Source organism: Pongo abelii, chromosome 13 (assembly GCF_028885655.2).
Source record: "Pongo abelii isolate AG06213 chromosome 13, NHGRI_mPonAbe1-v2.0_pri, whole genome shotgun sequence".
Lineage (NCBI taxonomy): Eukaryota > Metazoa > Chordata > Mammalia > Primates > Hominidae > Pongo > Pongo abelii.
The window spans coordinates 119,663,667-119,684,886 of record NC_071998.2 but is presented as its reverse complement, the minus strand read 5'-3'; the positions used below and the strand labels follow the sequence as shown (position 1 = coordinate 119,684,886).

Below are 21,220 nucleotides of genomic sequence, written 5' to 3'. Positions count from 1 at the left end.
TGCACTCCCCCAGGAAGCACCCCAGCTTTCAGCCTGGCTACCCTCCGCCTGCACTGTCATTTGCTGGCCCGGGGTGTGGCCAAGGCGGCCCTGCAGGCATGTGTGGAATGGAGGCTTTCTGGCTTCCCCCGCTTTCTGCACCAGGAGGCAGGGTGGTGTGGCAGGAAGGGCACAGGCTCCATTCCAGCCCTCTCTACTTGCTGTGAGACGCTGGCCATGTGACTGAAATCCTCCGAGTTCTGGTTCTTTCCTTAGAAAGCCTATAGTGGAGATAAAGGCCCAGGGGCTTGCACTGCCCACCGCCCTGGGCTGTGCTGGAACTCCTTCCCATTGGGCAGTGAGTTTCCAGCGTGGGTGTGACTCCTCCATCGGGGCCTAGGAGACAGCTGGCTCTCCACTGGCACTGCTGGTGGGACAGCTGTGTTGACTGTTCCAGGAAGCTTCCCTGGCCTCTGTCCGGGCTGCCAGGCAGCCTTGCTTTGGCTCTCACTGCAGCCCTCACCCCTGCAAATCTTTCCCGCCCCTAAACAACTGGGAAAATGCACCTCAGGCAGAGTCAGGGTCCTGCCCGAGGTGACAGTTTCCCCTCAAGCCCCTTACTCGTGATGGCACTTTTAGCTTCTGAATCCTCTTAACTGATGAATCCCATTTCACAGATAAGGAGACTGAGTAATTTCCCCAAGGCCACCCACTTAGAGTGACAGAGCTGGTTTGGACTTTCAAGCCCACACTGTTAAACACCTTGCCAGACTCACATGGGCACTGCCCCTGGCTGAACCAGCACATTAGAGGCAGGGGCTGCGGCATCTTACCTGCCACACCCTCAGCTTAGATGAGTGAATGAACAGATGAGGTGGGTGAATGGGCCAGGCGGTTGGCGTGGGGGATCAAGCGGCCACAGTGGGGCTGTGGGGGCTCTGGGGTCAGGGTGGGCTTGGGTGGTTTGCACACAGGCTAGGAGGACTCAAGGCAGAGTTTATTGGCCCCTGAGCCCCCTCCCCCATTCCTCCTCCCCTCATAGCCAGGCCAAGACTGAAATGGAGGTGACACAGACCCACAAGGACTGAGAGGCCCTGCCTGAGGGATAATCAGGCAGCCACCCAGGGAGGAGGATGGGGGAGTGGGGAGAGACCGGGGGTGTGGTCCTGACCTCCTGCTGTAGATGGGGCATCAGGGGCCACCTACAGATGTCAGGTCCTCTCCTCCCCTCCTGGAGGTGGGGGTGGAGCCCAATGAACTTGGGCAGCTCTGGGGCTACGATTCTCTTTGGCCACCGGATGGATGCTACCACTGTCCCTGCCCACTCTGTTGACTTCCTGAGTCTGGGGACTTCTGCGCTGGTTCCATTTATAAGCTCCCTGCTCTCTGGGAAGGGCTTGGTGACCCCTTGTCCTCTCCCTACCCTGACCCAAGACATCATCCTGAGAAAACCCGTCAGTCTCAGCCTGGGAACCAGAGGGCCTGCCCACCCCAGAAGACGTAACTTGGACATGAGACTTTCACAGAAAGCCTCTGGAAGGGTTGGGGAGGCAGTGAGTCACTTGGCAGTTTTGGATGGAGGGGCAGCACCTCAGGATGGAGGTGCCAGGCCCTGCTTGCTTTGGTCTGGCCTTGTCCAGGACCCCTCTGGGGAGGAACCTGGGGCTCTGGATCCAGCATCCACCAGCCCTCAGAGGGATGGGGGGAATCACAGCTTCTCCTCGCCTGCCTGGATGCGGCTGTAGGCCTCTTGGTCCAGTGGGACGTAGCGGCCCTTCCGGGCATCTAGATAGAAGAGCGGGTCTTTCACAATAGCTGGGTCAAAGCCCTCCTTCCGTAGCTCTGTCTTCTGGAACTTGTAGGTCCCTGGGGGAGCAGGGAAGAAGACTCAGTGCAGGGCAGGGGCAAGAGCTCCCAGCTTCCCAACCACCAGTGCTGAGGAAGGCAGGGAGCAGGGCTGGAGGACAAACAGGGGAGGGAAGTGGGGGAGGAGGAGGCACAGCCCTTTACAGTTTGCAAAGAATGTTCCACCTATTACCTAAAGTAATAGAGCAGCCGTGGCAGAGTTGGGGCATGGGGACAGCTGCTAGTTACCCACCCTCCCCTACTTTGCAGATGGGAAAACAGGCCTGGAGAAGGGAGGCTGTTTGCCTAGTGTCACATACTGAGTGACAGCAGAGTGGGGACCAGAACTGAGGTCTTCTGACTGTGATGTCTCCCTTTGAGTACCTACCAGGTAACAGTGTGAGCTTATTTCATCTGTACATCAGCCCCATAAGGCAGGTGCTCAACCGTATTCTCTGGATTCTAACATGGACGTGCTTGCAGATTTTAACATTTCTGAACTAGTATAATTAGCAGCACATATTTTCTTACTCGTATATAAAGAATTCATGGTATTTTTTTCTTTTTTATTGAGACAGGGTCTCGCTCTATCACCCAGGTTGGAGTGAAGTGATGCCATCTCAACTCACTGCAACCTCCACCTGACGGCCTCAAGTGATCCTCCTACCTCAGCCTCCCAAGTAGCCAGGACTATAGGTGTGCACCACTGTGCCTGGCTAAGTTTTGTAATTCTTTCTTTATTGGAGACGGAATCTCGCACTGTCACCGGGGCTGGAATGCAGTGGCTCGATCTTGGCTCACTGCAACCTCTGCCTCCCAGGTTCAGGCAATTCTCCTGCCTCAGCCTCCCAAGTAGCTGGGATTACAGGCACCCACCACCACGAACAGCTAATTTTTTGTACTTTTAGTAGAGACGGGGTTTCACCATGTTGGTCAGGCTGGTCTCGAACTCCTGACCTCAGATGATCCACCCTCCTCGACCTCCCAAAGTGCTGGGATTACAGGCGTGAGCCACTGCACCTGGCCAAGTTTTGTATTTCTTGTAGAGATGGGGTTTCGCCATGTTGCCCACCCAGATCTTGAACTCCTGGGCTGCTCAAGCGATCTACCTGCCTCAGCCTCCCAAAGTGCTAGCATTACAAGCATGAGCTGCCACGCCTGGCTGCATCTTTCAATCAATGGTATTAATCCTGTACAGATGAGAAGACTGATGCTCAGGGTGGTAGAAGTGGGATTGGAACCTGGATGAGACAGACTACCAAAAATGGCTGCATATTCCTCCCCTCCCTGTACACACACACCTCTGCTATGTGGCTTTGGCACTTCTCCTGGCAAGAGCTCAACTTTTTCAATCTCCATTGGCCTCAATCTGGACTGGCTTTACAACTTGCTTTAACCAACAGAAGGTGGTAAAAGCAACGTTGTAGGAGTTCTGGGTGAGTCTAGGCCTTGGGGGACCTTGCATCTTCCACCTCTACCTGCTTGGGGTGCCCTGGGGCTAGTCTAGCCTTCCAAAGGGTGAGAGGCCACGTGGAGCAGAGATGAGCCATCCCAGGTGAGGGCCCAGACCGGCGCCGTCCGATATGACCTCATGTGGCTATTTACATTTAAATTATTAAACAAGGCCGGGCATGGTGGCTTACGCCTGTAATCCCAGCACTTTGGGAGGCCAGGGTGGGCGGATCACCTGAGGTCAGGAGTTTGAGACCAGCCTGGCCAACATGGCAAAACCCCATGTCTAATAAAAAAAATACAAAAATTAGCCAGGTGTGGTGGCACGTGCCTGTAATCCCAGCTACTGGGGACGCTGAGACAGGAGAATCACTTGAACCCAGGAGGCAAAGGTTGCAGTGAGCTGAGATTGCGCCACTGCACTCCAGCCTGGGCGACAGAGCAAGACTCCATCTCAAATAAATAAATAAATAAATAAATTTAAGTTAATTAAACAAAATTTAATCCCAAAGTGTTGGGATTACAGGCGTGAGCCATGGCGTCCAGCCAGCAGCCACCTTTCAAGTGCTCAGTAGCTCTGCCAGGCTAGTAGCTATCGTGTTGGACAGCAGAAACCTAGAACATTTCCATCGCTGCAGAAAGTTCTGTTGGACAGTGCTGCAGAAGTAAGCAGCCGAGAGCCAGACGCGTGGGTGAGGCCATCTAACTGCCTCCTGCCCCAGCTAAGTTACTAAGTGATGACAACTCTTTCAGTGACCCCAAAGCAAGGTCAACAGAAGAACTGCTCAGCTGCACTTAACCCCTAAATTGCTTACCCACAGAATTATGAATAAATAAAGTGGTTGTTTCGAGCCATTTTGGGGCAAGTAAGTTTGGGGGTGGTTTGTTCTGTGGCAAAGCCCATCTGAAATACAAGGTCTGAGAGCCTCCCTGCCTTTCCTGGACAGAAGTATGGTGCTGCTCAATCCTCTGGAAGCTCGCGGTCTTGGCCATTAGCCTAGCCACAGTGTCTCTATCCTTCAGAACCACACTGAAGTCCTAAACCCTCCCCAATGCTTTAGGCACTCCAGGTACCCACTGTCTGGCAGAAGCCACACTGGCTAGGGAGTGCCCACCATCAAGGCAGGACTGATATGATGACAACGTGGGAGGTGGCCAGGGAAATGTGCTCCAAAGGGTGAGCAGCCAGGGAGGGCCCAGAAGAGGCACCTAGGGCTGAGGAAAGCAGGGGCAGGTATGGGCATGAGCCTTAGCATTTCCTGCCCACCAGGGAACTCTTGAGAGCCACCAATGGGCCAACAGATAGAAAGACGGTGCTGTCTTGTGGGCAACTGCAGGCCCGCTGCCCACCTCCCACCTGGACAACTGCAACAGCCCCTCCCAGCTCCCTCAGGGCTGCCTGCAATCCTCTCCCACTCTGTACACAGCAGCCAGAGAGCTTTGTAGAGCATGAGTCTGACCAGGTTCCCACCTGCTGAGATGCTTTTCTTTTGAGACAGAGTCTCACTCTGTCGCCCAGGCTGGAGTGTAGTGGCATGATCTCAGCTCACTGCAACCTGTGCCTCCTGGGTCTCCTGGGTTCAAGCAATTCTCCTGTCTCAGCCTCCCGAGTCGCTGGGATTACAGGTATGTACCACCACGCCCGGCTAATTTTTTTTTTTTTTTTTTTTTTTTTTGAGACAGAGTCTCACTCTGTCTCCCAGGCTGGAGTGCAGTGGCACGGTCTCGGTTTACTGCAACCTCCACCTCCCAGGGTCAAGTGCTTCTCATGCCTCAGCCTCCCAGGTAGCTGGGATTACAGGCGCCCACCACCATGCCTGGCTAATTTTTTTTTTTCTTTTTGAAACGGAGTCTCACTCTGCAACCCAAACTGGAGTGCAGTGGCGCGATCTCAGCTCACTGCAACCTCCACCTCCGGGGCTCAAGCGATTCTCCTGCCACAGCCTCCCAAGTAGCTGGGACTACAGCTGCACTCCAGCCTGGGCGATAGAGCAAGATTCCATCTCAAATAAATAAATAAATAAATAAATAAATAAATAAATAAATAAATTTAAGTTAATTAAACAAAATTTAATCCCAAAGTGTTGGGATTACAGGCGTGAGCCACGTAATCCACCTGGCACCTGGCTAATTTTTTTGTATTTTTGGTAGAGACAGGGTTTCATCATGTTGCCCTGGGTGGTCTCAAACTCCTGAGCTCAGGCAATCCATCTGCCTTGGCCTCCCAAAGTGCTGAGATTACAGGTGTGAGCCACCATGCCCAGCTTAATTTTTTTTTTTACTTTTATTTTTTGTATTTTTAGGGGAGATGGGATTTCACCATGTTGGCCAGGCTGGTCTCAAACTCCTGACCTCAAATGATCCACCCACCTCGGCCTCCTAAGTGCTGGGATTACAGGCGTGAGCCACCACGCCCAGCCAGCTAATTTTTATATGTTTAGTAGAGATGGGATTTTGCCATGTTGGGCAGGCTGGTCTCAAACTCCTGACCTCAAGTGATCTGCCCGCCTTGGCCTCCCAAAGTGCCAGGATTACAGGCATGAGCCACTGCGCCCGGCCTTGCTGAGATGCTTCTGTGGCTCCCTACTGCCCCTGGGACAGTCCCGACTCTTACCTGGCCTGCAAGGCCCTGGGCTTCTGGCCCCTGCTGGCTTCTCTCCCACTTCATGCCACTGCCTGCCTCTCTCACTTGGCTCCAGCCTTTGGGGGCCCCCTTTCGTTCCTCCAGCACCCAAGCTCCTTCCTGCTTCGGGGGCTTTACAGTGTCTATTCCTGCAGCCTAGAGTGCCTCCCACTGCCATAAAGTCCTTCCTTTCATTCAGGTCTCAGCTGAACCATCCCCTCCTCAGAGGAGCCTTCTAGTCATCCCAAGCGTCCCTCCTTTTTGCTTTCCTATCAGCTTGCTCTGTGGTTCATTTTTTTCTTTTTATCTGTTTAACTCTAATCTCATGACAGATTATGTGGTCGATTCTTTACCTTTGGAATGCCTTGTCCTAGGCCAGCCTCTCTCCTGCTCTAAAACTCCAAGAAGGCAAACGTCCAGAGCTCACCACCCGTATCCCGAGGCTTAGCGCCGTGCCTGGCACCTAATACGTGTTCTACTAAGGAACAATGTGTGTCCTCTCTGCCAGCCCCGTCTGCTCACCTCTACACAGGCAGGTCACTTTACCAACTGCCCGGCCAGACTGTGTGCAGAGGTCAAATAACAGCTAACCGGGTCTCTCCAGAAGGAAACGGGAAGGGACCTGGGATCCGAGAGCTGGAGCAGGGGAGGGACACACCTGTTTTGTGCAGCTCAGGCAGGAGGCGCAGGAAGATGGGGCGCGCATACAGGGGCAGTTCCTTCTCCAAGACCTGAGCAAAGCGCTCCAGGTCACAGTTGCCAGTGGGGCTGGCCACGGCAGCCATTCCGGCCCGGCCCTCGGTTCCTGGGGGTGGCAGGGTAGACACTGAGCAGCTGGTGGTGCCCCTGGGTGGTGCCTCCCTACCCACACCTTGCGCCTGCCTGCACATACCTGGCACCTCGACACCATACACGGCCACGTCAGCCATGTCCAGCAGGCGGCTGAGTGTGCCCTCCACCTCGGTGGTGGACACATTCTCACCTTTCCAGCGGAACGTGTCCCCAGTGCGGTCTCGGAAGTACAGGTAGCCCAGCTCGTCCATCACCAGCACATCACCTAGGGAGGGGCCGGATGAGGCAGGGCTGGGCCTGGCCAGCTCTGAGTCCAGGGCTCAAGCCAGGGAGGCTTTGCTGGAGCCCAAGGATTTGTTTGACCACAAGGGCCAGGACTGGGGGAGTCCTGGGAAGGTGTCCTCTGGAGGTGGGAAAAGGTCCCCTCCTCCCCCAACCCTCAGGAAGGGGCTATGAAGGGCTGGGGACCCACCAGTAAGGTAGGCCTGGTCCCCCTTCTTGAAGACGTCCTTGGCGATCTTCTTGTTGTTGGCGCCCTGGTTGAGGTAGCCATCGAAGCGGCGCAGGGGGTCTTTCTGGATGATGCGGCCCACCAGCTGGCCCGGCTCACCTGGGGTGGGGAAGGCAGGGTCAGATCTGCCCTAGGCAGCCTCTCCCACCCGTCCTGTCACCAGGTGTACCCTGCGTCTTTTTTTTTTTTTTTGAGACGGAGTTTTGCTCTTGTTGCCCAGGCTGGAGTGCAGCAGTGCAATCTTGGCTTACTGCAACCTCTACCTCCTGGGTTCAAGCAATTCTCCTGCCTTAGCCTCCTGAGTAGCTGAGATTACAGGCGCATGCCAACAGGCCCAGCTAATTTTTTTTTTTTTACTTTTTAGTGGAGATGGGTTTCATCCTGTTTGGCAGGCTAGTCTCGAACTCCTGACCTCAGGTGATCCACCTGCCTCGGCCTCCCAAAGTGCTGGGATTACAGGTGTGAGCCAACACTCCCAGCCTGTACTCTGCGTCTTGATCTGATTTGAGTCATGCTGCTTGCCACAGAAATGCCCCACCCTCCCCCAGCCCAGGAGCTCATCTTGGCAGGTCGGACACACTGAGCCAGTGATGTCTGTTCTCGAAACTGATGGGAGGATGAACATAGGTCAGGCTCCTTGGGGACAGCCTAACAAAGCCAGCACCCCAAGCTTCTGCTCCATGCCAGGACCCACTCAGAGTTTTATGTTCTTTATGAAACATAATCCTCAGGCCAGCCCCATGTGCAGGTGCTGCCATGGGCACAGTCTGTAGATAAGGGGACTTAGGCACAGTGAGGCTGAATACTCGCCCACGACACAGAGCTAAGGAGCTGAGCCAGAATAAATCTCAAGCAGCCTGGACTCAGGGTCATTTGGAGTCAATATGAAAATGAATGAATGAGGCCAGGCATGGTGGCTCACACCTATAATACCAACATTTGGGAGGCCGAAGTGGATGGGTCACTTGAAGACAGGAGTTCGAGACCAACCTGGACAACATGGTGAAACCCTATCTCTATTGAAAATAGAAAAACTAGCCGGGCATGGTGGTGTATGCCTGTAATTCCAGCTACTCAGGAGGGTGAGAAAAGAGAATTGCTTGAACCCAGGAGGCAGAGGTTAGAGTGAGCCGAGCTCACGCCACTGCACTCCAGCCTGGGCGACAGAGTGAGACTCCATCTCAAATAAAAAAAAAAAAGAATGAATGAATGGACTGATGTACAGATAGAATGGTGAATGAATGAATGGATGGATACACAAATAAATGAGTAACTTGTAACCCTAAGAGCAGAGCTAACTGATGGCCACTGGTCAGAACAGGGCTCCCCATCCACACACACGCCTGGCCTCCTTCCTTCCCAGGACAACCCCTCCCTCTCTGACCCTGAAGTGGCAGACCTGGCTGGCAGGGAATGCAGATGCCGTCGGGCCCCCGGATCAGCTCCATGGTGTCCTCGTTGACACGTACCAACCGGATGGGGTACACGAAGGACAGGATGCGACTATTGAAGCCACAGGCCCCCACCTGCGAAGGCCAAGACTTGGGCCTGGGCTCTCTCACCATAGGCCCAAAACTGGACAATGAGGGGGAAGTGGGACTGCAGCACCCACACTCTCACGCTGGAACTCTGCCCTCCCCTCTGTGTCCAGTGCCTTCCGTGGGCCATCCCTGCAGCAGCCTCGCCCATCCCCAACCTGGCCGCACCTGGCTGTCGAAGTTGCCCAGGCTACAGTTGCACTCTGTGGCCCCGTAGAACTCAGCCACCTGGGGTATGTGGAAGCGGCTGGAAAAGTTGGTCCAGATGGACTGCCGGAGGCCATTGCCTAGTGCCATGCGAACCTGGTGCTGGTTTTCTGCCTCCCGCGGTGGCTGGTTCAGGAGGTAGCGGCACAGTTCACCAATGTACTGCACAATCTAGGGGTGAACTTGGTGTGATTCGCGGCTCTAGAGGCTGCCCTCACTACACTAGGATTCTCCTGATCCCTCAAACCCCTACTCTCCCCAGGGGCTGGCCGTGCCATCCTTTCCCTCTCCGGGTCTCAGCCTCCCCATCTGAACAATGGGAACTCTGCCACAAATGAGCCCTTTGGAATGACTGGCCACCTCAGCTATAAGACAGATGCCCTGGAGTGTAGTTGGGAAGAGGGTAACTAGGGGAAAGGGACAGCTCGCCCTTCCCGCTCTCGCTCACCGTGCAATTGTACTTGATACAATCGTCCCAGAACCGGGAGGCTGAGAACTTCTTCCGAATCACCACTGTCATGCCATGCAGCAGGCACTGGCCGATTCCCACGATGTTTCCTGGAGGCAGAGGGATGGCCCCTGAGGGTCAGCGAGATGAAGACCCTCCCTGGCCCCAAATCAGTGATACTGCCATCCGGCCAGGCAGGCTTGTGCTGCCCTGCAGGCTTCTGCACCTCACATCTGCCTGCCTTGGGTGACCTCCTCCAAGAAGCCTCCCCGGCTTCCATCACCAGGCTCTTCCCTGGTGCTGCACTCTAGCTCCCTGCCTCTCTCCTACACTCACATATACATCCGACTCTAAGCACCTGGAGGGCAGGAGCTATATTTATTCAAGCTCTGTCTTCCCTTAAGCCCCTACAAACAAGCAGCAATGCCATGCATATCTGTGGAAACAAACTGAAATGAGACAGGCCCAGATGCCCCGTGGGACACTGCCACACATGCTGTGAGGCTGGTGTGCTCATCCTTTTTTCAATTTAAAACAACCATTTTTTTTTTTTTTTTTTGAGACGGAGTCTCGCTCTGTCTCCCAGCCTGGAGTGCAGTGATGCCATCTCGGCTCACTGCAAGCTCCGCCTTCCGGGTTCATGCCATTCTCCTGCCTCATCCTCCCAAGTAGCTGGGACTACAGGCGCCCACCACTATGCCCGGCTAATTTTTTTTTCTTTTTTGTATTTTTAGTAGAGACGGGCTTTCATCGTGTTAGCCAGGATAGTCTCGATCTCCTGACCTTGTGATCTGCCCGCCTCGGCCTCCCAAAGTGCTGGGATTACAGGCGTGAGCCACCACACCTGGCCTAAAACAAAATTTTTTTAGAGACAGGTCTCACCATGTTGCCCAGGCTGGCCTTAAACTCCCAGGCTCAAGTGATTCTCCTGTCTCAGCCTCCCCAGTAGCTGAGACCATAGGCATGTGCACCACGCCTGGCTAATCCTGTTTATTTTTACTTTTATTTTTAAATTAAATTGAATTTATTTATTTATTTATTTTGAGACGGAGTCTTGCCTTGTCACCCAGGCTGGTGTGCAATGGTGTGATCTAGGCTCACTGCAACCTTTGCCTCCTGGGTTCAAACCATTCTACTGCCTCTGTCTCCCAGGTAGCTGAGATTACAGGCACCCGCCACCAAGCCCAGCTATTTTTTGTACTTTTAGTAGAGACGGGGTTTCACCATGTTGACCAGACTGGTCTCAAACTCCTGACCTCGTGATCCGCTCGCTTTAGCCTCCCAAAGTGCTGGGATTACAGGCGCGAGCCACTACACCCGGCCTATTTTTATTTTTTTTGAGACAGTGTCTCGCTCTGTTGCCCAGGCTGGAGTGCAGTGGCGTGATCTCAGCTCACTGCAACCTTTGCCTCCCAGGTCCAAGCAATTCTCGTGCCTCAGCCTCACAGGTAGCTGGGATTACAGGCACACGCCACTAGACCCAGCTAATTTTTTTTTTTTTTTTTTTGAGATAGTGTCTCGCTCTGTTGCCCAGGCTGGAATGCAGTGGCGTCATCTCAGCTCACTACAACCTTTGCCTCCCAGGCTCAAGCAATTCTCGTGCCTCAGCCTCACAGATAGCTGGGATTACAGGCACACACCACCACACCCAGATAATTTTTTTTTTTTTTTTGAGACAGAGTCTTGCACTGTTGCCCAGGCTGGAGTGCAGTGGCACGATCGCGGTTCACTGCAAACTCCACCTCCTGGGTTCACGCCATTCTCCTGCCTCAGCCTCCCGAGTAGCTGGGACTACAGGCATGAGCCACCACGCCTGGCTAATTTTTTGTACTTTTAGTAGAGACGGGGTTTCACCATGTTAGCCAGGATGGTCTCGAACTCCTGGCCTCAAGTGATCCGCCTGCCTTGGCCTCCCAAAGTGCTGGGATTACAGGCATGAGCCACCGCACCCGGCCTAATTATTGTATTTTTAGTAGAGATGGGGTTTCGCCATGTTGGCCAGGCTGGTCTCGAACTCCTGGCCTCAAGTGATCCGCCCGCCTTGGCCTCCCAAAGTGCTGGGATTACAGGTGTGAGTTACCGCGCCTGGCCCAAAGCTGTATGTTTCTACTGCAGCACACTGCCTGATGGGGGTGGGGTTCCTGGAGACCTGGCAGGTGCTGGAGGCTGTGTGACAGCCCTAGAGTTACCTGCTGAGTGGTAGAGGGGGAGGCAGTCATAGACGATGTCGTTGGGCCGCATGCGGAATCCATAGTACACCAGGGCAGCCATGCGGTAATACCTGGGAGGGCACAGGGCCAAGGGCTGAGTGGGCCCTAGAAAGGCAGAAGGAGGCTCCCCAGCCCTGCCTGTGCCTACCCCACCCTGGGCAACTGCCCCTTACCTGCTGTGCACCACGATGGCGGCCTTGGGCAGCCCTGTGGTGCCTGATGTGTAGATGTAGAACAGTTTATCTAAAGAAAACAGACGCGAGTGGCTGTCGGGGGCAGCTCAGGGCTGGGCACAGGGTCACACAGATGGACACCTGCAGGTGTACACCCTTCAACACCTGTTCCCATCACACCCTTGCTAGGAAGCCTGTTCTGATAACCTCAGATACCATTCAGCTCTAACACCGGCATCCATTCCAACAAATATTTCCTGGGCCCTTGCTCTGTGCTAGGCCCTGGTAGAGAGAGACATCAGTGAGTAAGATGGGCACGGGCCTGGCCCTCTTGGCAGTCACAGCTCAGTGGAAGTCAGATGAGGACACAGGCAATTCCAATACTAAGCAACAAGTGCCGAGGGAGGGCACAGGACCTGTTGAAACCCAGTAGCCACATTCGGCCCAAGCTTGCAGGAGGGGAGGTGGTGCCAGGTGGGCTTCCTGATAAAGGTGACACCTGCCCCAAGTCATAGAGCACAGGGAGGCATTAGCTGCAGGAAGTGGGGTGTTGAGGTAGCTTCTGCTGAGCATTGATCTGTCCCACTCTGCAGCCCTCGACAGGGATTGCCACGTTAGAGTTTCTATGCGAGGCTCGGCCCTACCAAACTTGAGGTTCCCTGGAGGTCAGGAACTCCACAGGGAGACTCCACGTGTTTAGAACACTTCACAGGAAAGGGAATGAGAAGAGCAGAAGAACCAGGTAGGCTACAGTATAAAAGAAGAGGAGTGAGAGGCTCAGGAAGGCTGCCTGGAGTCGGGGTCAGGGAGGCAGCACAGTGCTAGGAGAGGATCACAGCTGGAGATCCTGAGGTGTCCTGCACTGAAGAGGCACTTGATGAATATTCAAAGGGTCTTGCTCCTCACTCACCCTCCCACCCAACCCCAACCAAAGCCCAGACCAGGCGGGTTCCTGGAATCCACAGGATTCTGCCCATTAGGCATCAATGAAAGCTTGTTCAACAAATCAAACTAGACTTTGTGAGCTCCTGTGTTCTCAGCCCTGTATCTGGCACTGTGACACACATCAGCTCATGTCACCTTCACAGTAACCCTGGAGTGGCCCAGGTTTACTGTCACCATTTTCCAGATGGAAAAAGGGAGGTGACGTGACATGTTCCAGGCACATGGCAAGTTTCCAGAAAAGCCTCCTTCTGGCACTGAGGCCAGTGCTCTGTCCAGGGCCAGTGTGAGAGCCCCCCTATGGGGAGGGGACAGAGCCCACCTGTGAAGCCCTTGTCAGGGCAAATGGGCAGGTGCTTGGGAGCATCTTTCAGCAGAGGGTCCAGGTGTTCTGTGCTTGTAGGCACCGCATTGGGCTCCCAGGAGCCAGAGCAGAAGAGGCTGAGCGAGGGGTCCAGGCTGGCATGGATCTCACAAATGGCTGTGGGGAGACAGGGCAGTCAGCAGGCAGGCCAGAAATCCCCATGTTCCCAAGGACTTCTGCTCCCAGCAGGGCTGGCCATGTTGCTGAGGAGACTGGCTGGGCAGGAGGAGAGGCAGTGAAACAACTGGGCCTTCAGTGTTGACAGGGGCACCGGCGATGGTTCTATTAGCCACGGGCTAACCACAGAGCAGGCCCGCTTTACCTGCATTCTCTGGTCTCATGGCCCTGGGAAGGAGGGACCACTGACAGCCCCTCTTACAGATGAGAAGACTGAGGCTCCGAGAATGAGAGGACCTGCTCACAGCTAGAATGTGCTGGACCTGGCATGCAATGCCAGCTCTACCTCACATCGAGGTCTGGGCTCCCACCCACTATCCCGCACTACTTACTCTGTGGGGCACCAGATAGAAGGGAGGAGTGCGGGTCAGAGGCCAGTGGCCCTCCATCCCCTTCTGAGAGTGGGAACCTTCTTTCAGGCTCCCCTGTGCACTGCACAGGCACCACATCACCACCCGCCTGGGCATGGAGCAGCGCTGGTCGGCTTGGCCCCACCTTCCTGGCTTCCTCTTGATTTGCCCAACCCTCTCTTCTTCCCTCTCCCCTTTCAGCACCATTTTTTTCTTTTCTTTCTTTTTTTTTTTGCTTTTTTAAATAGAGACAGGGTCTCATTATATTGTCCAAGCTGGTCTTGAACTCCTGGGCTCAAGAGATTCTCCTGCCTTGGCCTCCCAAAGTGCTGGGATTACAGGCTTGAGCCACACTGTGCCTGGCCCCCTTTCAGCATCTTTTTTTTTTTTTTTTTTTTTTTTTAAGACAGAGTTTCACTCTGTCGCCCAGGCTGGAGTGCAGTGGCATGATCACGGCTCACTTGGTTCAAGTGATTCTTGTGCCTCAGCCTCCTGAGTAGCCGAGATTACAGGCGTGCACCACCACACCTGGCTAATTTTTGTATTTTTAGTAAAAACAGGGTTTCCCCATGTTGGCCAGTCTAGTCTTTGCCTCTTGAGCTCAGGTGACCTGCCCTCCTCGGCCTCCAAAAGTGCTGGGATTACAGGAGTGAGCCACTGTGCCTGGCCCCCTTTCAGCATCCTAATGTCTTCCCTATTCATTATCCCACAAGCACAACAGTGTGGGGAGAAAAAACAGAGTGCTGTGGTCAAGCTGAAGATCAAACCCCAGTTCTACCACTTACTAACTGTGTGACCTTGGGTGAGCTCCTCACAAACCCCTCTGAACCCCAGGCTCACCATCCATAAAACCAAGATCTCTACCTCACCCGGTCTTTATAGAGATTAGAGCTGCTCTTGGAAAGCAGCAACCTCAGTACTTTGCAGGTGCCCAATGTGGCAGCAAATCAAATGCAGGCTCTGTGAGGAAAGTGGGGAATTAATTTTGTTCCCATTTTACAGATGAGCTAGATACGGCCTAATTAGTCACAAGGATGATTACCATTGTACTGAGGGGCCACCTAGCATCATCCATGTTGCTAGTGCTTCAAGTGAAGTGTCTTTTTTTTTTTTTTGACACGTAACCTCTCTCTGTCATCCAGGCTGGAGTGCAGTGACGTGATCTCAGCTCACTGCAACCTCTGTCTCCTGGGTTCAAGCGATTCTCCTACCTCAGTCTCCCGAGTAGCTGGGACTACAGGTGTGCACCACCATGCTCGGCTAGGTTTTTTTTGTATTTTTATTAGAGGTGGGGTTTCACCATGTTGGCCAGGCTGGTCTCAAACTCCTGACCTCAAAGCTGCCCACCTTGGCCTCCCAAAGTGCTGGGATTTACAGGCATGAGCCACCACACCTGGCCTTTTTTTTTTTTTTTTGAGACGGGGTCTCACTCTGTCTGCCAGGCTAGAGTGAAGCGGCACAATCATCACCCACTGCAGCCTCAACCTCTTAGTCTTAAGTGATCCTCCTGCCTCAGCCTCCGAATAGCTGGGACTACAGGTCCATGTCACCATGCCTAGCTAATTTTTTAAAAACTTTTTTTAGTAGCCCAGGTGTGGTGGTTCATGCCTATAATCCCAGCACTTTGACAGGCAGAGGTGGGTGGATCGCTTGAACTCAAGAATCTAAGACCAGCATGGGCAACATGGCAAAACTGAGTATCTACAAAAAATGCGAAATTTAGCCAGGCATGGTGGTGCATGTCTGTGGTCCCAGCTATTCAGGAGGCTGAGGTGGAGGGACTGCTTGAGCCTGAGAGGTCAAGGCTGCAGTGAGCTGTGACTGCACCACTGCACTCTAGCCTGGGTGACAGGGCAAGACCCTGTCTCAAAAAAAGTTTCTTAGTAGAGACAGGGTCTTACTATGTTGCTTAGGCTGGTCTCAAACTCCTGGGCTCAAGGGATCCTCCTGCCTTGGCCTTCCAACATACTGAGATTACAGGTGTGAGCCACTATGCCCAGGCTGAAATACCTTTTTGAAAACAGTATGAGGTAGGAACGATGGATGAGGAAACTGAGGCTCAGAGAAATCAGTCCCTTTCCCAGGATCTCATTTACTCGTGGCACTGCCTAAGCTGTCTGACTCCACTCTGTGCCCTTAACCACTGACCCACAAAGCCTTGACAGGGCTGAAAGGGAGCTGTGGTCTGTGTAAGATCCCATGGGGTTCCTGCTTGTCCCCCACCCCCTTGGGGCTCACCTGAGGCCATTTCGCTGCCAAAGACAAGGGCCCGTGCACGCGAGGTGGTGAGGCAGTGGAGCAGAGCATCCCGCCGCAGGTTGGTGTTGATGAGGGCCGCCTCTACACCAAGCTTGGCCATGCCCAGCCATAGGCCCACGAACTCATTGCGGTTCTCCATGAAGATGGCAGCCACATCGCCCGAGGCCAGGCCCCGAGCCTGCAGGAAGTTGGCTACACTGCTTGAGTACTCATCCAGCTGGCGGAAGGTCCAGTGGGTATCTGTGCCCTCGAAGATCAGGGCCGTCTTGTCGGGGTGGCGCCGAACGGTAGAGGCAAACAAGATGGGCACTGTCCGCCGCTCCCGCAGGCACTGTCGCACCTTTGCCTTCACCTTCAGGAGCACCAGGCCGCCACTGTGTGCGAGCAAGAGAGGGCGCTGTGCCTGCCATGGTTGGGAGGGAGGGGTCCTGACACCCTACCCCAGGCTGCTGCCTCGCCAGCCTATGCTTCATGAGCCAGACCTCCTACAACACTTCCATCTCCCGGCTCCTGCTGGGAATATGCACCGCCTTACTGATGCCTCTCAATAACACTGAGAGTTCGTATGATTCCCCTCTCCCCTTACACAGAAGGAAATCAAGGCTCTCGTGGTGCCGTGGCCTGCTCAGAGCTTCATGGATGGAGGGTGGCTGAGCTGAGATTTGAACTCTAGGCCTCTCTGGCTCCAGAGTTCAACTCCTACCCTCTCAGCCTGCTGCTCCAGCAGAAAACTCCTAGGTCTCCAGAGCTTCCTGTAAAAGTCCAAACTCCTTGTTTGGGGCCTCCCACAGTCCAGCTGCTCCCCCGGCCCACCATGACCACAGTAAATAATGAATGAGTTTGCTGGTTTGTCCAGTCTTCCTCCCTATGAGCCTAGCTGGGATAGGCTTCTGTCTTATTCAACACTCTGTCCCCTGGGTCCTGTGCCAGGCAGAGTAGATGTTCAATAAGTTTGTGGAATCACTTGGCAGCATCCCACTCCTGCCACCTTTGTTTTTTTTTTTTTTTGAGACGGAGTCACACTCTGTCACCCAGGTTGGAGTGCAGTGATGCAATGTCAGCTCATTGCAACCTCCGCTTCCCAGGCTCAAATGATGCTCCCACCTCAGCCTCCCAAGTAGCTGGAACCACAGGTGCGCACCACCATGCCTGGCTAACTTTTTTGTATTTTGGTAGGGACGGGGTTTTGCCATGTTGCCCAGGTTGGTCTCGAACTCCTGAGATCAAGTGATCCACCCACTTCGGCCTCCCGAAGTGCTAAGAACACAGGTGTGAGCCACCGCGCCCAGCCCTGGACTCCATGCCTTTGTTGCTGATGCTGTGCCTTCTGGTTGGACTCATCTCCTTCCACCACCACTAAGGCACCTCTCAAGCACAGCCGCTTTTTGTCCAGGAGGCCTTCTCTGATTCCCAGGGTCCTGGCTGGAGGCTGTTTCTCCTTGCTCCATGCTCCCACAGCTACCACCCTTCCTGGTGTGCCATTCCGTGCCTTCTTTTGCAATCAGCCGAGATTGACAAATGCTGAGCTGCCTGTGCAGGGTGTGGGTCACTGAACTGGGTGCTGGGACACAGTAGTGAGCAAGGCTGCACCAGGGTCTCTGCCCACATGGCACTGCCAGTTTACAGATGTGCTATGTCCCTTTCTTTCCCCTGACCAATCTGAGCTTGGCAGATGGGGTCTGCCTTATTCCTCTCTGGACCCCAAAGCTAGCCTGGCACCTAGTAGAGAACAAGCGGGAATAGATATTTCTGGTACAGGATGTCCCTTGGAGCATACCTGGCTTTCTTTGGGGAGCAGGTTATCCCAGACATCTGAGTAGGGGCTCTGCTCTAGAACTCAGTGCCCCCTGTGCCATCTCGCACCCCTGCCAACCTGAGGGCAGGGCCTTTCCCCAAAATTCCTCTTTACCCTTTCATAAACTTACAGAGTCCTCAGGACCCCTTGCAGATGTCTCAGCACACTTGGTGTTCAATGTACGTCCTAGGCCAAGCCTGCCCAAGGCCTGGGAGCCTCAAGTTAGGGAGATTCCCTGGGAGAAGACTTTGACCTTGGAGATGGAGGTACCAGGTACTATTGCCAGGGGACGGGTGTGGAGCAGAGGCTGCTGTTCTGGAACTCAGCTCAGCTGCCCTGTGCTGGTAGAGACCATGAGGTCTGGCCTGGGGAGATTTGGGGGACCAGAAGCTCACTGTAGTGTGACAGACCTCAGGAAAGGCTGGGCCAGGTACTCACAAGATATCACGTCTGATGGTCTTGATGAAGACCCGGATGAAGCGCCAGCCGCCAGATCCCAAGTAGAGGAACAACAGGGAGAATCCCACCTGGGTCCAGGGCAGTTTCAGCACTAGCTTGGAGAACAGCAACACCCCCACCAGAGAGGCTCCAAGCAGCATTGTGGCCTGCGGACACAGGGCAGTTAGTGGACCCAAACACCCATCCCTCCAGGTCTCCTACCTCCCAGCCCAGACAGCCAGGCCACTGTGATCCCAAGGGGACAGCCTGTGGTAAGGCTTAGCCATACTGAGTTGGGTGACTGACCACAGGGGTCCCTTTCCAGGCTTGGCCTGGAAGGGGCAGGCTAGGGGCTTGGCACTTGAGGTGAGGAATTCCAAGAGTGAGAAGCAGGAGGCTGGTTCTCGTCTCATAGCCCCATCTCTGCACACCATTCTCCAAGTGACCTTGGGCAAGACCCTTTCACATTCTAGACCTTAGTATCTGCCCTCTGTGCAATGGGTGTAGTGAGAAATGTTCGTATTTTTTTAAGTTTTTAAACTTTTTATTTGCATATTTAAAAAACTGTGCATTCCAATAATTAAAATCATTTGAACAAAAAAAAAATGGCACTCTGATTAAACTGCATTACAGCCTGCAGGACACCTTGGGCCAGCCTGGTTTTACGCTAGATTTCACTGTCGTCCCACCCTACTTCTTCCTTCACCAACATGCAAGTTCTTTCCTTCCCTGCCAGCCAGATAGACAGATGGGAGAGGCAGGCGCGGCCTTCATTGTCAGTAGTTCTTTGATGTGAAAGGGGCAGCACAGTCACTTAAACTTGATCCAGCCTCTTTGCATCTTACAAAGTTAAACAGCTAAAAGAAGTAAAATAAGAAGGCAACGCTTGTGGAATGTACAGTGCATACTGGCGGTGCACGCCTCATTACGATTCGCCTGCTTGCTTCTCCTGTTCAATGGTTTCTTTGGAAGGCAGTGGATTTTTCTCTTGCGTCTCTGTCTTCTTCAGTTTCGACTTATAGAATTTCTCAATCTCAGCCATATCGGTTTGTCAGACATGGTTGCAGAGGAAAAGCGGAGCGAGGCATGTGAGAACGACTGAAGTCTGGTCTGCGCAGTGGCCACCACCGAGTTGTCCTGAGACGTGTTCTAAGAGGCTTTTCTAGCCAAAACATGACAGTTCACTCTTCTGACATCCAGGGTCCCTAAACCAGATGGCCTGGGGATGGGTACTGACTTAAGAGCCTCTGGCTTGCTGGTAGTGGTGGCTCACACCTGTAATCCCAGCACTTTGGGAGGCCGAGGCAGGCTCACACCTGTAATCCCAGCACTTTGGGAGGCCGAGGCAGGCAGATCATGACGTCAGGAGTTCGAGACCACCCTGACCAAGATGGTGAAACCCTGTCTCTACTAAAAATACAAAAATTAGCCAGGCATGGTGGCACACACCTGTAACCCCAGCTACTCAGGAGGCTGAGGCAGAAGAATTGCTTGAACCCGGGAGGCAGAGGTTCCATTGAGCCGAGATTGTGCCACTGCACTCCAGCCTGGGAGACAGAGCGAGACTCCGTCTCAAAAAAAGAAAAAAAAAGTCTCTGGCTCGACTCCCCACCCAGAACCCAGGGAGGTTCTGTGGATGACCAGGCCAAGTCAAAGGGGCAGCTCCCTGGAAAAGGAGCCCTACTCGGTCCCTGCTCATAGGCTCAGGCATCGCAGTGCGTCTGTTGGTCGATAGAGGGCGACCTAGAAAACGAGTTAGAGCCTGGAGGTGCTTGAGAGGTGACCGCCCATGGGGCAAAGCTGATTGAGGGAGGCGAGGAGGACCTTGAAGACACCACCCCCCAACACACAGACACACACAGCCACTCGGATGAATCTTTGGGGTCTAGGGCTTAGGGGAAGGCGAATGACTTGACTGTGCTTCAGGGGCTGGGTTGAGCTAGAACTCTTGAGTTCCATTCCCGGAGCTTTGAGGACTCGCTCAAGGGGACATCTGATGGGACTGTTTTTCTCCGGGTTTTCCTGTTCTTGGGAGTAGATGAAGGTCATGAATGTGAAATGGCCTGAGAGCCTCCAAGCCAGGACAAGGGAATGGTCTGGACCACAAGAAGCGCAGGGACACCATCTCCCCCTCCCCCTCGCAAAAAGCAAAAGCCGGGGGCGGGGGAACTGAACCAGAGTCCTCAACCCCAACGCCAGGGTCCAGGGTCCTCAGATCTCTGGCCTCCCATAGCCCAGCACAGCAGAGGGGCATGAACCTGCCCTGGAAGGCTGGGGCAAGAAGAGCCAGAAGAGGGTGACTAGTTCCCTCGGGCCCCTGTCCCGGGTCACGCGTGCCGCCCTCGCCCCTAGACAGCAACGTAACAGTGCGTCTGTCGGGGAAATAGCGCCGCAGGGCGCGCCCCCCACCTGGGGTCCGCACCGCCACCTCGCCCGACTCGGCCCGGCACATGTCACCACCCGGGAACCCACCAGCCCGGTCTGTGCTCACCCGGCGTCGGCTCCGCCGCGCGGCGCCCCGTCCAGATGCGGCCCGGTTGCAGCAGCGTAGACAGCGCGAGGGGCATTAGCCGCCCCTGGGCGCACGGAGCCGGGTCTCAGCAGGGTTTAGCCGGCTCTGCGCCCTGCATGGCCCGGCCGCCCCGCCAGCCCCGCCCGCCGCCCGGCCCCGCCCGCCGCGCTCCTCCTCCGCCCGCCTCCCGCACCCCAAACCGGCTGTGCCGGGCCGCAGCACCGCCTGCCGCACCTTCCCCGCGGCCGGCAAGCCACAGAGCCGGCGGCGCAGCGCGGCCCCAGCCCGCCCTGCGCGCGCAACGGCTTCGGGCGGCGCCGCCGCGCGGCACGCTGGGAGTTGTAGTCCACGCCGCGCGGCCCCACCCGGAGGAGGAGACCCCCGAGTCCACAAGGAGACAGGCGGGCTTCACCCCGGCCCTTCCTCCCTGCCGACCCCGGCCCTTGCCCCCTGCTGTCCCCAGCGCCCGGATGTAGGAAGAGGCCCCCCCCCCCCCCCCAGTCCACACCACAGCCGAAAACCCGGAGCACGCTCTCGGGCCCCGGCAGAGTTCAGCAAACACCCAGCACCACACCTAGAAGCTCGCTAAGAGGGCGGTTTCAGGC

General features: G+C 54.8%; 1 protein-coding gene and 1 pseudogene across 4 annotated transcripts; both read right to left on the bottom strand.

The window, feature by feature from the left end:
* Positions 1 to 955: 955 nt before the first annotated feature.
* SLC27A4 (solute carrier family 27 member 4) lies at positions 956 to 20,772 on the bottom strand. 4 transcript variants are annotated; one of them, XM_024251693.3, is made up of 13 exons: positions 20,595 to 20,772; positions 18,104 to 18,270; positions 15,850 to 16,244; positions 13,043 to 13,201; positions 11,779 to 11,848; positions 11,585 to 11,676; positions 9,396 to 9,505; positions 8,909 to 9,118; positions 8,602 to 8,728; positions 7,164 to 7,301; positions 6,882 to 6,956; positions 6,558 to 6,704; positions 956 to 1,845 (listed from the first exon to the last, which is right to left on the bottom strand). In XM_024251693.3, the coding sequence occupies exons 2-13, from the start codon at positions 18,262 to 18,264 to the stop codon at positions 1,688 to 1,690; spliced, it is 1,842 nt and encodes a 613-aa protein (XP_024107461.1). In that variant the 5' UTR covers positions 18,265 to 18,270; positions 20,595 to 20,772; the 3' UTR covers positions 956 to 1,687.
* On the bottom strand, positions 18,626 to 19,162 carry LOC134759739 (thymosin beta-4-like; annotated as a pseudogene).
* Positions 20,773 to 21,220: the final 448 nt, after the last annotated feature.